The following is a 17661-nucleotide window of genomic DNA, read 5'->3' on the forward strand; positions in this document are numbered from 1 at the left end:
ATGCAGGCAAGGCAGTGGACGACTGTAGAAGAGCGATGCAGGGCAAGGCAGTGGGACGACTGTAGAAGGACCGATGCAGGCAAAGCGGAGGAGGAAACCTGTAGAAGACCGATGCAGAAAAGGCGGGGAGGACGACTGTAGAAGAGTGATGAGGCAAGGCGGAGGACAACTGTAGAAGAGCGATGCAGGCAAGGCGGAGGACGACTGTAGAAGACTGATGCAGGCAAGGCGGAGGACAAACTGTAGAATGGACCGATGGCAGGCAAGGCGGGAGGACGACTGTAGAAGTCCGATGCAGGCAAGGCAATGGACGGACTGTAGAAGACCGATGCAGGCAAGGCGGAGGACAACTGTAGAAGTCCGATGCAGGCAAGGCGGAGGATGACTGTAGAAGAGCGATGCAGGCAAGGCGGAGGACAACTGTAGAAGAGCGATGCAGGCAAGGGCGGAGGACGACTGTAGAAGACCGATGCAGGCAAGGTTGGAGGACGACTGTAGAAGACTGATGCAGGCAAGGTGGTGGACGAATGTAGAAGAGTGATGCAGGCAAGGCGGAGGACGACTGTAGAAGACTGATGCAGGCAAGGCGGAGGACGACTGTAGAAGTCCGATTCAGGCAAGGCGGAGGACGACGGTAGAAGTTCCGATGCAGGCAAGGCGGAGGACAACTGTAGAAGAGCGATGCAGGCAGGCGGAGGACAACTGTAGAAGACTGATGCAGGCAAGGCGGAGGACGGACTGTAGAAGTCCGATGCAGGCAAGGCGGAGGACGACTGTAGAAGAGCGATGCAGGCAAGGCGGAGGAGGACTGTAGAAGACTGTGCAGGCAAGGTGGAGGACGACTGGAGAAGACGATGCAGGCAAGGCGGAGGACGCGTTAGAAGTCCGATGCAGGCAAGGCGGAGGACGACTGTAGAAGAGCGATGCAGGCAAGGCGGAGGACAACTGTAGAAGACTGAGGCAGGCAAGGGGGTGGACGACTGTAGAAGACGATGCAGGCAAGGCCGGAGGACAACTGTAGAAAGACCGATGCAGGCAAGGCGAGAGGACAGACTGTAGAAGTCAGATGTAGGCAAGGCGGAGGACGACGGTAGAAGACGATGCCGGCAAGGCGGAGGACGACTGTAGAAGACCGATGCAGGCAAGGCGGAGGACGACTGTAGAAGACCGATGCAAGCAAGGTCGGTGGACGACTGTAGGAGACCGATGCAGGCAAGGCGGAGGACAACTGTAGAAGACTGATGCAGGCAAGGCGGAGGACGACTGTAGAAGTCCGATGCAGGCAAGGCGGAGGACAACTGTAGAAGAGCGATGCAGGCAAGGCGGAGGACAACTGTAGAAGATGATGCAGGCAAGGTGGTGGACGGACTGTAGAAGACCGATGCAGGCAAGGCGGAGGACAACTGTAGAAGACCGATGCAGGCAAGGCGGAGGACGACTGTAGAAGTCCGATGTAAGGCAAGGCGGAGGACGACGGTAGAAGAGCGATGCAGGCAAGGCGGAGGACGACTGTAGAAGGACCGATGCAGGCAAGGCGGAGGACGACTGTAGAAGACCGATGCAAGCAAGGTGGTGGACGACTGTAGGAGACCGATGCAGGCAAGGGCGGAGGAACGACTGTAGAAGAGTGATGCAGGCAAGGCGGAGGACGACTGTAGAAGACTGATGCAGCAAGGCGGTGGACGACTGTAGAAGACCGATGCAGGCAAGGCGGAGGACAACTGTAGAAGACCGATGCAGGCAAGCGGAGGACGACTGTAGAAGAGCGATGCAGGCAAGGCGGAGGACGACTGTAGAAGACTGATGCAGGCAAGGCGGAGGACGGACTGTAGAAGAGTGATGCAGGCAAGGCGGGAGGACGACTGTAGAAGACCAATGCAGGCAAGGCGGAGGACAACTGTAGAAGAGTGATGCAGGCAAGGTGGAGGACGACTGTAGAAGACTGATGCAGGCAAGGCGGAGGACGACTGTAGAAGACCGATGCAGGCAAGGTGGAGGACGACTGTAGAAGACCGATGCAGGCAAGGCGAAGGACGACTATAGAAGAGCGATGCAGGCAAGGTGGAGGACAACTGTAGAAGACTGATGCAGGCAAGGTGGTGGACGACTGTAGAAGACCAATGCAGGCAGTGGACGACTGTAGAAGACCGATGCAGGCAAGGTGGAGGACGACTGTAGCAAGACCGTTGCAGGCAAGGCGGAGGACGACTGTAGAAGAGCGATGCAGGCAAAGCGGAGGACGACTGTAGAAGACCGATGCAGGCAAGGTGGAGGACGACTGTAGAAGACTGATGCAGGCAAGGCGGAGGACGACTGTAGAAGTCCGATGTAGGCAAGGCGGAGGACGACTGTAGAAGAGCGATGCAGGCAAGGCGGAGGACGACTGTAGAAGACCGATGCAGACAAGGCGGAGGACGACTGTAGAAGACTGATGCAGGCAAGGCGGTGGACGACTGTAGAACACCGATGCAGACAAGGCGGAGGACGACTGTAGAAGACTGATGCAGGCAAGGCGGTGGACGACTGTAGAACACCGATGCAGGCAAGGCGGAGGACAACAGTAGAAGACCGATGCAGGCAAGGCGGAGGACGACTGGAGAAGACCGATGCAGGCAAGGTGGTGGACGACTGGAGAAGACTGATGCAGGCAAGGCGGAGGACAACTGTAGAAGACCGATGCGGGCAAGGCGGAGGACAACTGTAGAAGAGTGATGCAGGCAAGGCGTGAGGACGACTGTAGAAGACTGATGCAGGCAAGGCGGAGGACGACGGTTAGAAGTCCGATGCAGGCAAGGCGGAGGACGACTGTAGAAGAGCGATGCAGGCAAGGCGGAGGACGACTGTAGAAGACCGATGCAGGCAAGGTGGAGGACGACTGTAGAAGACCGATGCAGGCAAGGCGAAGGACAACTATAGAAGAGCGATGCAGGCAAGGTGGAGGACAACTGTAGAAGACTGATGGCAGGCAAGGTGGTGGACGACTGTAGAAGACCGATGCAGGCAAGGCGGAGGGACAACTGTAGAAGGACCGATGCAGGCAAGGCGGAGGACGACTGTAGAAGTCCGATGTAGGCCAAGGCGGAGGACGACGGTAGAAGAGCGATGCAGGCAAGGCGGAGGACGACTGTAGAAGACCGATGCAGGCAAGGCGGAGGACGACTGTAGAAGACCGATGCAAGCAAGGTGGTGGACGACTGTAGGAGACCGATGCAGGCAAGGCGGAGGACAACTGTAGAAGAGTGATGCAGGCAAGGCGGAGGACGACTGTAGAAGACTGATGCAGGCAAGGCGGTGGACGACTGTAGAAGACCGATGCAGGCAAGGCGGAGGACGACTGTAGAAGACCGATGCAAGCAAGGTGGTGGACGACTGTAGGAGACCGATGCAGGCAAGGCGGAGGACAACTGTAGAAGAGTGATGCAGGCAAGGCGGAGGACGACTGTAGAAGACTGATGCAGGCAAGGCGGTGGACGACTGTAGAAGACCGATGCAGGCAAGGCGGAGGACGACTGTAGAAGACCGATGCAGGCAAGGTGGAGGACGACTGTAGAAGACCGATGCAGGCAAGGCGAAGGACAACTATAGAAGAGCGATGCAGGCAAGGTGGAGGACAACTGTAGAAGACTGATGCAGGCAAGGTGGTGGACGACTGTAGAAGACCAATGCAGGCAGTGGACGACTGTAGAAGACCGATGCAGGCAAGGTGGAGGACGACTGCAGAAGACCGATGCAGGCAAGGCGGAGGACGACTGTAGAAGAGCGATGCAGGCAAAGCGGAGGACGACTGTAGAAGACCGATGCAGGCAAAGCGGAGGACGACTGTAGAAGGCCGATGCAGTCAAGGCGGAGGACGACTGTCGAAGACCGATGCAGGCAAAGCGGAGGACGACTGTAGAAGACCGATGCAGACAAGGCAGTGGACGACTGTAGAAGGCCGATGCAGACAAGGCAATGGATGACTGTAGAAGACCAATGCAGGCAGTGGACGACTGTAGAAGACCGATGCAGGTGGTGGACGACTGTAGAAGGCCGATGCAGACAAGGCAGTGGATGACTGTAGAAGACCAATGCAGGCAGTGGATGACTGTAGAAGACCGATGCAGGTGGTGGACGACTGTAGAAGTCCGATGCAGGCAAGGCGGAGGACAACTGTAGAAGAGCGATGCAGGCCAGGCGGAGGATGACTGTAGAAGACTGATGCAGGCAAGGTGGTGGACGACTGTCGAAGACCGATGCAGGCAAGGCGGAGGACAACTGTAGAAGACTGATGCAGGCAAGGTGGTGGACGACTGTCGAAGACCGATGCAGGCAAGGCGGAGGACAACTGTAGAAGAGCGATGCAGGCAAGGCGGAGGACGACTGTAGAAGACCGATGCAGGCAAGGCGGAGGACGACTGTAGAAGAGCGATGCAGGCAAGGCGGAGGACGACTGTAGAAGACCGATGCAGGCAAGGCGGAGGACGACTGTAGAAGACTGATGCAGGCAAGGTGGTGGACGACTGTAGAAGACCGATGCAGGCAAGGCGGAGGACAACTGTATAAGAGCGATGCAGGCAAGGTGGAGGACGACTGTAGAAGACCGATGCAGGCAAGGCGGAGGACGACTGTAGAAGAGCGATGCAGGCAAGGCGTAGGACGACTGTAGAAGACCGATGCAGGCAAGGCGGAGGACGACTGTAGAAGACCGATGCAGGCAAGGCGGAGGACGACTGTAGAAGACCGATGCAGGCAAGGCGGAGGACGACTGTAGAAGACTGATGCAGGCAAGGCGGAGGACGACTGTAGAAGACCGATGCAGGCAAGGCGGAGGACGACTGTCGAAGAGCGATGCAGGCAAGGCGTAGGACGACTGTAGAAGACTGATGCAGGCAGTGGACGACTGTAGAAGACCGATGCAGGCAAGGTGGAGGACGACTGCAGAAGACCGATGCAGGCAAGGCGGAGGACGACTGTAGAAGACCGATGCAGGCAAAGCGGAGGACGACTGTAGAAGACCGATGCAGGCAAAGCGGAGGACGACTGTAGAAGACCGATGCAGTCAAGGTGGAGGACGACTGTCGAAGACCGATGCAGGCAAAGCGGAGGACGACTGTAGAAGACCGATGCAGACAAGGCAGTGGACGACTGTAGAAGGCCGATGCAGACAAGGCAATGGATGACTGTAGAAGACCAATGCAGGCAGTGGACGACTGTAGAAGACCGATGCAGGTGGTGGACGACTGTAGAAGGCCGATGCAGACAAGGCAGTGGATGACTGTAGAAGACCAATGCAGGCAGTGGATGACTGTAGAAGACCGATGCAGGTGGTGGACGACTGTAGAAGTCCGATGCAGGCAAGGCGGAGGACAACTGTAGAAGAGCGATGCAGGCCAGGCGGAGGATGACTGTAGAAGACTGATGCAGGCAAGGTGGTGGACGACTGTCGAAGACCGATGCAGGCAAGGCGGAGGACAACTGTAGAAGACTGATGCAGGCAAGGTGGTGGACGACTGTAGAAGACCGATGCAGGCAAGGCGGAGGACGACTGTAGAAGAGCGATGCAGGCAAGGCGGAGGACGACTGTAGAAGACCGATGCAGGCAAGGCGGAGGACGACTGTAGAAGAGCGATGCAGGCAAGGCGGAGGACGACTGTAGAAGACAGATGCAGGCAAGGCGGAGGACGACTGTAGAAGACTGATGCAGGCAAGGTGGTGGACGACTGTAGAAGACCGATGCAGGCAAGGCGGAGGACAACTGTATAAGAGCGATGCAGGCAAGGTGGAGGACGACTGTAGAAGACCGATGCAGGCAAGGCGGAGGACGACTGTAGAAGAGCGATGCAGGCAAGGCGTAGGACGACTGTAGAAGACAGATGCAGGCAAGGCGGAGGACGACTGTAGAAGACTGATGCAGGCAAGGCGGAGGACGACTGTAGAAGACCGATGCAGGCAAGGCGGAGGACGACTGTAGAAGACTGATGCAGGCAAGGCGGAGGACGACTGTAGAAGTCCGATGCAGGCAAGGCGGAGGACGACTGTCGAAGAGCGATGCAGGCAAGGCGTAGGACGACTGTAGAAGACTGATGCAGGCAAGGCGGAGGACGACTGTAGAAGACTGATGCAGGCAAGGCGGAGGACGACTGTAGAAGACCGATGCAGGCAAGGCGGAGGACGACTGTAGAAGACTGATGCAGGCAAGGCGGAGGACGACTGTAGAAGTCCGATGCAGGCAAGGTGGAGGACGACTGTCGAAGAGCGATGCAGGCAAGGCGGAGGACGACTGTAGAAGACCGATGCAGGCAAGGTGGAGGACGACTGTAGAAGACCGATGCAGGCAAAGCGGAGGACGACTGCAGAAGACCGATGCAGGCAAGGTGGAGGACGACTGTAGAAGAGCGATGCAGGCAAGGCGGAGGACGACTGTAGAAGACTGATGCAGGCAAGGCGGAGGACGACTGTAGAAGAGTGATGCAGGCAAGGCGGAGGACGACTGTAGAAGACCGATGCAGGCAAGGCGGAGGACGACTGTAGAAGACCGATGCAGGCAAGGCGGAGGACGACTGTAGAAGACCGATGCAGGCAAGGTGGAGGACGACTGTAGAAGACCGATGCAGGCAAGGCGGAGGACAACTGTAGAAGAGCGATGCAGGCAAGGTGGAGGACAACTGTAGAAGACTGATGCAGGCAAGGTGGTGGACGACTGTAGAAGACCAATGCAGGCAGTGGACGACTGTAGAAGACCGATGCAGGCAAGGTGGAGGACGACTGTAGAAGACCGTTGCAGGCAAGGCGGAGGACGACTGTAGAAGAGCGATGCAGGCAAAGCGGAGGACGACTGTAGAAGACCGATGCAGGCAAGGTGGAGGACGACTGTAGAAGACTGATGCAGGCAAGGTGGTGGACGACTGTAGAAGAGTGATGCAGGCAAGGTGGTGGACGACTGTAGAAGTCCGATGCAGGCAAGGCGGAGGACAACTGTAGAAGAGCGATGCAGGCAAGGCGGAGGACAACTGTAGAAGACTGATGCAGGCAAGGTGGTGGACGACTGTAGAAGACCGATGCAGGCAAGGCGGAGGACGACTGTAGAAGAGCGATGCAGGCAAGGCGGAGGACGACTGTAGAAGACTGATGCAGGCAAGGTGGTGGATGACTGTAGAACAACCGATGCAGGCAAGGCGGAGGACGACTGTAGAAGAGCGATGCAGGCAAGGCGGAGGACGACTGTAGAAGTCCGATGCAGGCAAGGCGGAGGACGACTGTAGAAGTCCGATGCAGGCAAGGCGGAGGACGACTGTAGAAGAGCGATGCAGGCAAGGCGTAGGACGACTGTAGAAGACTGATGCAGGCAAGGCGGAGGACGACTGTAGAAGACTGATGCAGGCAAGGCGGAGGACGACTGTAGAAGACCGATGCAGGCAAGGCGGAGGACGACTGTAGAAGACTGATGCAGGCAAGGCGGAGGACGACTGTAGAAGTCCGATGCAGGCAAGGCGGAGGACGACTGTCGAAGAGCGATGCAGGCAAGGCGGAGGACGACTGTAGAAGACCGATGCAGGCAAGGTGGAGGACGACTGTAGAAGACCGATGCAGGCAAAGCGGAGGACGACTGCAGAAGACCGATGCAGGCAAGGTGGAGGACGACTGTAGAAGAGCGATGCAGGCAAGGCGGAGGACGACTGTAGAAGAGTGATGCAGGCAAGGCGGAGGACGACTGTAGAAGACCAATGCAGGCAAGGCGGAGGACGACTGTAGAAGACTGATGCAGGCAAGGCGGAGGACGACTGTAGAAGACCGATGCAGGCAAGGTGGAGGACGACTGTAGAAGACCGATGCAGGCAAGGCGAAGGACAACTATAGAAGAGCGATGCAGGCAAGGTGGAGGACAACTGTAGAAGACTGATGCAGGCAAGGTGGTGGACGACTGTAGAAGACCAATGCAGGCAGTGGACGACTGTAGAAGACCGATGCAGGCAAGGTGGAGGACGACTGTAGAAGACCGTTGCAGGCAAGGCGGAGGACGACTGTAGAAGAGCGATGCAGGCAAAGCGGAGGACGACTGTAGAAGACCGATGCAGGCAAGGTGGAGGACGACTGTAGAAGACTGATGCAGGCAAGGTGGTGGACGACTGTAGAAGAGTGATGCAGGCAAGGTGGTGGACGACTGTAGAAGTCCGATGCAGGCAAGGCGGAGGACAACTGTAGAAGAGCGATGCAGGCAAGGCGGAGGACAACTGTAGAAGACTGATGCAGGCAAGGTGGTGGACGACTGTAGAAGACCGATGCAGGCAAGGCGGAGGACGACTGTAGAAGAGCGATGCAGGCAAGGCGGAGGACAACTGTAGAAGACTGATGCAGGCAAGGTGGTGGATGACTGTAGAAGACCGATGCAGGCAAGGCGGAGGACGACTGTAGAAGAGCGATGCAGGCAAGGCGGAGGACGACTGTAGAAGTCCGATGCAGGCAAGGCGGAGGACGACTGTCGAAGAGCGATGCAGGCAAGGCGGAGGACGACTGTAGAAGACCGATGCAGGCAAGGTGGAGGACGACTGTAGAAGACCGATGCAGGCAAAGCGGAGGACGACTGCAGAAGACCGATGCAGGCAAGGTGGAGGACGACTGTAGAAGAGCGATGCAGGCAAGGCGGAGGACGACTGTAGAAGACTGATGCAGGCAAGGCGGAGGACGACTGTAGAAGAGTGATGCAGGCAAGGCGGAGGACGACTGTAGAAGACCAATGCAGGCAAGGCGGAGGACGACTGTAGAAGACCGATGCAGGCAAGGCGGAGGACGACTGTAGAAGACCGATGCAGGCAAGGTGGAGGACGACTGTAGAAGACCGATGCAGGCAAGGCGAAGGACAACTATAGAAGAGCGATGCAGGCAAGGTGGAGGACAACTGTAGAAGACTGATGCAGGCAAGGTGGTGGACGACTGTAGAAGACCAATGCAGGCAGTGGACGACTGTAGAAGACCGATGCAGGCAAGGTGGAGGACGACTGTAGAAGACCGTTGCAGGCAAGGCGGAGGACGACTGTAGAAGAGCGATGCAGGCAAAGCGGGAGGACGACTGTAGAAGACCGATGCAGGCAAGGTGGAGGACGACTGTAGAAGACTGATGCAGGCAAGGTGGTGGACGACTGTAGAAGAGCGATGCAGGCAAGGTGGTGGACGACTGTAGAAGTCCGATGCAGGCAAGGCGGAGGACAACTGTAGAAGAGCGATGCAGGCAAGGCGGAGGACAACTGTAGAAGACTGATGCAGGCAAGGTGGTGGACGACTGTAGAAGACCGATGCAGGCAAGGCGGAGGACGACTGTAGAAGAGCGATGCAGGCAAGGCGGAGGACAACTGTAGAAGAGCGATGCAGGCAAGGCGGAGGACGACTGTAGAAGACCGATGCAGGCAAGGCGGAGGACGACTGTAGAAGAGCGATGCAGGCAAGGCGGAGGACAACTGTAGAAGACTGATGCAGGCAAGGTGGTGGATGACTGTAGAAGACCGATGCAGGCAAGGCGGAGGACAACTGTAGAAGACCGATGCAGGCAAGGCGGAGGACGACTGTAGAAGTCCGATGCAGGCAAGGCGGAGGACGACTGTCGAAGAGCGATGCAGGCAAGGCGGAGGACGACTGTAGAAGACCGATGCAGGCAAGGCGGAGGACGACTGTAGAAGACCGATGCAAGCAAGGTGGTGGACGACTGTAGGAGACCGATGCAGGCAAGGCGGAGGACAACTGTAGAAGAGTGATGCAGGCAAGGCGGAGGACGACTGTAGAAGACTGATGCAGGCAAGGCGGTGGACGACTGTAGAAGACCGATGCAGGCAAGGCGGAGGACGACTGTAGAAGACTGATGCAGGCAAGGCGGAGGACGACTGTAGAAGTCCGATGCAGGCAAGGCGGAGGACGACTGTCGAAGAGCGATGCAGGCAAGGCGTAGGACGACTGTAGAAGACTGATGCAGGCAAGGCGGAGGACGACTGTAGAAGACTGATGCAGGCAAGGCGGAGGACGACTGTAGAAGACCGATGCAGGCAAGGCGGAGGACGACTGTAGAAGACTGATGCAGGCAAGGCGGAGGACGACTGTAGAAGACCGATGCAGGCAAGGCGGAGGACGACTGTCGAAGAGCGATGCAGGCAAGGCGGAGGACGACTGTAGAAGACCGATGCAGGCAAGGTGGAGGACGACTGTAGAAGACCGATGCAGGCAAAGCGGAGGACGACTGTAGAAGACCGATGCAGGCAAGGTGGAGGACGACTGTAGAAGAGCGATGCAGGCAAGGCGGAGGACGACTGTAGAAGACTGATGCAGGCAAGGCGGAGGACGACTGTAGAAGAGTGATGCAGGCAAGGCGGAGGACGACTGTAGAAGACCAATGCAGGCAAGGCGGAGGACGACTGTAGAAGACCGATGCAGGCAAGGCGGAGGACGACTGTAGAAGACCGATGCAGGCAAGGTGGAGGACGACTGTAGAAGACCGATGCAGGCAAGGCGAAGGACAACTATAGAAGAGCGATGCAGGCAAGGTGGAGGACAACTGTAGAAGACTGATGCAGGCAAGGTGGTGGACGACTGTAGAAGACCAATGCAGGCAGTGGACGACTGTAGAAGACCGATGCAGGCAAGGTGGAGGACGACTGTAGAAGACCGTTGCAGGCAAGGCGGAGGACGACTGTAGAAGAGCGATGCAGGCAAAGCGGAGGACGACTGTAGAAGACCGATGCAGGCAAGGTGGAGGACGACTGTAGAAGACTGATGCAGGCAAGGTGGTGGACGACTGTAGAAGAGTGATGCAGGCAAGGTGGTGGACGACTGTAGAAGTCCGATGCAGGCAAGGCGGAGGACAACTGTAGAAGAGCGATGCAGGCAAGGCGGAGGACAACTGTAGAAGACTGATGCAGGCAAGGTGGTGGACGACTGTAGAAGACCGATGCAGGCAAGGCGGAGGACGACTGTAGAAGAGCGATGCAGGCAAGGCGGAGGACAACTGTAGAAGACTGATGCAGGCAAGGTGGTGGATGACTGTAGAAGACCGATGCAGGCAAGGCGGAGGACGACTGTAGAAGAGCGATGCAGGCAAGGCGGAGGACGACTGTAGAAGACCGATGCAGGCAAGGCGGAGGACGACTGTCGAAGAGCGATGCAGGCAAGGCGGAGGACGACTGTAGAAGACCGATGCAGGCAAGGTGGAGGACGACTGTAGAAGACCGATGCAGGCAAAGCGGAGGACGACTGCAGAAGACCGATGCAGGCAAGGTGGAGGACGACTGTAGAAGAGCGATGCAGGCAAGGCGGGAGGACGACTGTAGAAGACTGATGCAGGCAAGGCGGAGGACGACTGTAGAAGAGTGATGCAGGCAAGGCGGAGGACGACTGTAGAAGACCGATGCAGGCAAGGCGGAGGACGACTGTAGAAGACTGATGCAGGCAAGGCGGAGGACGACTGTAGAAGACCGATGCAGGCAAGGTGGAGGACGACTGTAGAAGACCGATGCAGGCAAGGCGAAGGACAACTATAGAAGAGCGATGCAGGCAAGGTGGAGGACAACTGTAGAAGACTGATGCAGGCAAGGTGGTGGACGACTGTAGAAGACCAATGCAGGCAGTGGACGACTGTAGAAGACCGATGCAGGCAAGGTGGAGGACGACTGTAGAAGACCGTTGCAGGCAAGGCGGAGGACGACTGTAGAAGAGCGATGCAGGCAAAGCGGAGGACGACTGTAGAAGACCGATGCAGGCAAGGTGGAGGACGACTGTAGAAGACTGATGCAGGCAAGGTGGTGGACGACTGTAGAAGAGTGATGCAGGCAAGGTGGTGGACGACTGTAGAAGTCCGATGCAGGCAAGGCGGAGGACAACTGTAGAAGAGCGATGCAGGCAAGGCGGAGGACAACTGTAGAAGACTGATGCAGGCAAGGTGGTGGACGACTGTAGAAGACCGATGCAGGCAAGGCGGAGGACGACTGTAGAAGAGCGATGCAGGCAAGGCGGAGGACAACTGTAGAAGACTGATGCAGGCAAGGTGGTGGACGACTGTAGAAGACCGATGCAGGCAAGGCGGAGGACGACTGTAGAAGAGCGATGCAGGCAAGGCGGAGGACAACTGTAGAAGACTGATGCAGGCAAGGTGGTGGATGACTGTAGAAGACCGATGCAGGCAAGGCGGAGGACAACTGTAGAAGACCGATGCAGGCAAGGCGGAGGACGACTGTAGAAGTCCGATGTAGGCAAGGCGGAGGACGACTGTCGAAGAGCGATGCAGGCAAGGCGGAGGACGACTGTAGAAGACCGATGCAGGCAAGGCGGAGGACGACTGTAGAAGACCGATGCAAGCAAGGTGGTGGACGACTGTAGGAGACCGATGCAGGCAAGGCGGAGGACAACTGTAGAAGAGTGATGCAGGCAAGGCGGAGGACGACTGTAGAAGACTGATGCAGGCAAGGCGGTGGACGACTGTAGAAGACCGATGCAGGCAAGGCGGAGGACAACAGTAGAAAACCGATGCAGGCAAGGCGGAGGACGACTGGAGAAGACCGATGCAGGCAAGGTGGTGGACGACTGGAGAAGACTGATGCAGGCAAGGCGGAGGACAACTGTAGAAGACCGATGCGGGCAAGGCGGAGGACAACTGTAGAAGAGTGATGCAGGCAAGGCGGAGGACGACTGTAGAAGACTGTTGCAGGCAAGGCGGAGGACGACTGTAGAAGTCCGATGCAGGCAAAGCGGAGGACGACTGTAGAAGAGCGATGCAGGCAAGGCGGAGGACGACTGTAGAAGACCGATGCAGGCAAGGTGGAGGACGACTGTAGAAGACCGATGCAGGCAAGGCGAAGGACGACTGTAGAAGTCCGATGCAGGCAAGGTGGAGGACAACTGTAGAAGACTGATGCAGGCAAGGTGGTGGACGACTGTAGAAGACCAATGCAGGCAGTGGACGACTGTAGAAGACCGATGCAGGCAAGGTGGAGGACGACTGCAGAAGACCGATGCAGGCAAGGCGGAGGACGACTGTAGAAGAGCGATGCAGGCAAAGCGGAGGACGACTGTAGAAGACCGATGCAGGCAAAGCGGAGGACGACTGTAGAAGGCCGATGCAGTCAAGGCGGAGGACGACTGTCGAAGACCGATGCAGGCAAAGCGGAGGACGACTGTAGAAGACCGATGCAGACAAGGCAGTGGACGACTGTAGAAGGCCGATGCAGACAAGGCAATGGATGACTGTAGAAGACCAATGCAGGCAGTGGATGACTGTAGAAGACCGATGCAGGTGGTGGACGACTGTAGAAGGCCGATGCAGACAAGGCAGTGGATGACTGTAGAAGACCAATGCAGGCAGTGGATGACTGTAGAAGACCGATGCAGGTGGTGGACGACTGTAGAAGTCCGATGCAGGCAAGGCGGAGGACAACTGTAGAAGAGCGATGCAGGCAAGGCGGAGGATGACTGTAGAAGACTGATGCAGGCAAGGTGGTGGACGACTGTCGAAGACCGATGCAGGCAAGGCGGAGGACAACTGTAGAAGACTGATGCAGGCAAGGTGGTGGACGACTGTCGAAGACCGATGCAGGCAAGGCGGAGGACAACTGTAGAAGAGCGATGCAGGCAAGGCAATGGACGACTGTAGAAGACCAATGCAGGCAGTGGACGACTGTAGAAGACCGATGCAGGTGGTGGACGACTGTAGAAGGCCGATGCAGACAAGACAGTGGATGACTGTAGAAGACCGATGCAGGCGGTGGACGACTGTAAAAAACTGATGCAGGCAAGGCGGTGGACGACCAGTTGATCTTTGTGCCGTCTTGAGCTCAGGTGGTCCAGGATCCCGGCCCAGGTGGCCTGGTCATTTCTTAGTGTGACTTTAGAGGACGCTTGTCTGGATCCCTCTGGAAGTGGGACCGGTACTGGGACCAGGAGGGCCATCCCTTCACAGGGTGGATGGTGTTCTCCACCTCCTCTCTCTCCAGAGGAACCGGTTGTTGCCATCCCTCACTTTCCGGTAGCTTCTCGGCAAACGGACGTCCCAGATGACCACGGTCCCGCTGGGCCGGCTGTCACAGCGCCCCCTGCAAGGGGGGCTGAATGACATGATGTCCATGGATCTACTGTGGGACATGAAGCAGCTAGCTGACTCCCACTTCCATCAGACTCCTCCACCGGGAGAGTGGCGCCTTCACCCAGCGGCGGTGCTCACCATTTCAGCAGAGCGGGGCCAATGTCTGCCCCAGAGAAATCGAACCGCTGTCCATTTTGAGGGAAACCGCGAGCCCTCTGGGCCAGGAGGCTTTGGGGCACCCTTGGCCAGAGGACCTGCTTTCCTCCTCACCGCCCCTCCCTCTGATTCGGCCGAGACTTCAGAGCGTTCTTCAGGGAGCCAGGTTCTGGTTCTGGTTCTTGTTCTGGTTCTGGTTCTGGTTCTGGGCTCCTCCCTGCCGGCTCGGGCGAGGTTTCCCTTGCTTTGCTTACTGTCGGCAGTGAACCGCATCCGAATCAGCCGCAGCATGATGACAGGTGGAAGTTGCTTCTTCAGTTGTCCTCAGGGAAGAACCGGTCCTTTGCCGGGTGAATAACTGATTCCCGTGTTTTTGGCGTGTTTTTGACGTGTTCGTCGTGTCGTCTTCCTGTTCGGCAGAGCCGGAGAGGGTCGTTGGCCTCCACTGTCGCCCTCAGAGCTCCACCTCTATCTCCTGCTCCTGGGGACCTCCACTGGCTGATTTCGACTCATTCACCATCGAGTGCCTCCACCAGGATTCAGAGACTCTGGTCTACTCCAGACGCACCGCCCGGGACTCCACCAGCTACGTCATCACGCAGCTGGAGCCCCACAAACGCTACACCGTCTCCATGAAGGTCATCTCCGATGGAATGACCAGCGACGAGGTGCAGGACAGCGTCATCACCATGATCGACCGTAAGCAAGGGTGGAGGTCACAGGGTCAGACCGAGGATGGGTGGAGGTCACAGGGTCAGACTGAGGATGGGTGGAGGTCACAGGGTCAGACCGAGGATGGGTGGAGGTCACAGGGTCAGACTGTAATACAGGAAGTGGTTCAGGGTGGAGTTTAATAGTGGAGGTCTGAGGTGGAGGTTGACTGTTTCTGCCCCCCTTTAGGCCCCCCTGTGCCAGACCTCAGCACCCGGGTGGGGGAGCAGGTGGAGGTGTCCCGGTCCTCCATCACCTTCAGCTTCAACTGCAGCTGGTTCAGCGACGTCAACGGGGCGGTGCGCTTCTTCACTGTGGTGGTGATGGAGTCTGCAGGTGAGCCGGGCGTAGCACCCTACCCCCTCCCCACCTCCACTCCCACCCCCACCCCACCCCTACCTCACCCCACCACCCCACCCCACCTCCACTCCCACCCCCACCCCACCCCACCCCCGCTCCACCCCCACCACACCCCTACCTCACCCCACCACCCCACCCCACCTCCACTCCCACCCCGCCCCCACCCCGCTCCATCCCCACCTCACCCCACTGCCCCCACCCCCACCCCACCTTCACTCCCACCCCCAACCCTCCCCACCCCACCCTGCTCCACCCCCACCCCCTCTTCAGACCCCTGACCGTCCACTGTTGCTGTAGATGTGAAGGAGGCCCAGCCAGACCAGCACCACCCGCTGCCCTCCTACCAGGACTACAGCTCCAACCGCTCCGTCAGGTCCTACCAGACCGCCTACTTCCCCAGCCGCTGCCCCGACCGCCCCGGCAGCAGCGTCAGCGTCCGACTGGGGACCGGCATGGACGCCCTGGGGGGCTCCTGTGACAACCAGGACCAGGGCCAGGATCAGGACCAGGACCAGGTCCAGCCCCCCGAAGCCAGCAGGGTCTGGGACTACTGTGACGGACCCCTGAAGCCAAGGACTGCCTACAGGTAACTAATACTGCAGGTAGCTAACACTACAGGTTAATCCAACAACAATATAAATAACAATAACAACAATGCAAGCAATATAACATAAAAATTCTATACATATATATATATATATATATATATATATATATATATATATATATATATATATATATATATATATATATTTAACACAGATACACATAACAAAAAGTTTACTGTTTTTGTAATCGACTGTTGTCTGTTGTGTGTTGTGTTGCGTTGCGTTGCGTTGCGTTGCGTTGCGTTGCGTTGTGTTGCGTTGCGTTGTGTTGCGTTGCGTTGTGTTGTGTTGTGAGCGTTGTGTTGTGTTTTGTTGTGTTGTATTGTGTGTGTTGTGTTGTGTGTCTTCCAGGCTCAGCATCAGAGCTTTCACTCAGCTGTTCGATGACTCGAAGGACTTAAAAGAATCTTCTCTGTTCACCGACACGTTCCTGTCTCCGCCCATCACCACCCAGCCAGGTGAGACCACCTGAGACCAGGAGAGACTAGGAGAGACCACCCAGCCAGGTGAGACCACCTGAGACCAGGAGAGACTAGGAGAGACCACCCAGCCAGGTGAGACCACCTGAGACCAGGAGAGACTAGGAGAGACCACCCAGCCAGGTGAGACCACCTGAGACCAGGAGAGACTAGGAGAGACCACCCAGCCAGGTAAGACCAGGTCAGACCACCAAGCCAGGAGAGACCAGGTGAGACCACCTGAGACCAGGTGAGACAGTAAGGACAGAAAGTAAGGACAGAGGAGGACAGCGGAGGACAGACGAGGACAGCAGAGGACAGACGAGGACAGCGGAGGCGTTGCCATGGTAACAGTGTTTGCCGCTTCTGCAGAGAGTCTGCCTGGTTTCATGGAGGGTCTCAGCGCTGGAGTCTTCCTCATCACCGTCCTGGTTCTGGTTTCAGCTCTGCTCGTCTGCAGACACAGAGCTCACAAAGTGTAGGTACACACACACACACACACACACACACACACACACACACACACACACACACACACACTGTACCCCCTACTGAGTGTGTGTGTTTTTTCAGGGTGGAGACGCGTCCAGTGTTGGGAATGAGTGTGAGACAGGAAAGAGTGACAGCAGGAGTAAGAGGGTGAGAACAACTATACAACTCCGGACAACTATACAACTACATACAACTACACAACTCCAGACAACTACACACATCTCAGATGATTCAGCTTTTTCACTTCTGACCTGTGTTTGTTACAGCAACCGACGGATCTCCAGGTCAGGAACCTGTGTGTGTGTGTGTGTGTGTTCTCGTATTTCTATCCTTGTCGGGGCCAAATGTCCCCACAAGGATAGCAAAACGTGAAACGACGTGCCTTGTGGGGACCTTTTTCCGGTCCTAAGTAGGAGAAACAGTGTTTTCTTGACCATGTTGTTGTTACTGAAAAAAGTAAAAGTGCAAAAACATTTCTTTAGGGTTAGGCTTTGTTGTGGTGTGGGTTAGGGTTAGGGTAAGGGTCAGGGTTAGGGGCTAGACATGAATGGGAGTCAATGGACGGTCCCCACGAGGATAGAAATACGAGACTGTGCGTGTGTGTGTGTGTGTGTGTGTGTGTGTGTGTGTGTCTTATGTTGTGTGTCTTTCAGTCCAATCAGGAGTGTGAATTTCGAGAATCATTTGAACAACCTGCAGGCCGACTCACACTTCCTGCTGTCAGAGGAGTACGAGGTCAGACGCGCACACACACACACACACACACACACACATACACACACACACACACACACACACACACACACACACACACACACACACACACACACACACACTCCTTGTG

The 17661-nt window shown here is 56.9% G+C and overlaps 1 protein-coding gene across 1 annotated transcript in view; it reads left to right on the plus strand.

Annotated features, from left to right (window-relative positions):
- LOC115392398 (receptor-type tyrosine-protein phosphatase beta-like) overlaps positions 1–17661 on the plus strand; it is a 48223-nt gene that overhangs the window by 26124 nt on the left and 4438 nt on the right. The window contains exons 17-24 of the mRNA XM_030096989.1: positions 14609–14887; positions 15089–15235; positions 15557–15845; positions 16219–16325; positions 16698–16803; positions 16899–16964; positions 17084–17101; positions 17471–17552. Coding sequence (XP_029952849.1) covers positions 14609–14887; positions 15089–15235; positions 15557–15845; positions 16219–16325; positions 16698–16803; positions 16899–16964; positions 17084–17101; positions 17471–17552 — 1094 coding nt within the window. The remainder of the gene's footprint in view (positions 1–14608; positions 14888–15088; positions 15236–15556; positions 15846–16218; positions 16326–16697; positions 16804–16898; positions 16965–17083; positions 17102–17470; positions 17553–17661) is intronic.

This window comes from Salarias fasciatus, chromosome 7 (assembly GCF_902148845.1).
Source record: "Salarias fasciatus chromosome 7, fSalaFa1.1, whole genome shotgun sequence".
In the NCBI taxonomy this organism is placed as follows: domain Eukaryota; kingdom Metazoa; phylum Chordata; class Actinopteri; order Blenniiformes; family Blenniidae; genus Salarias; species Salarias fasciatus.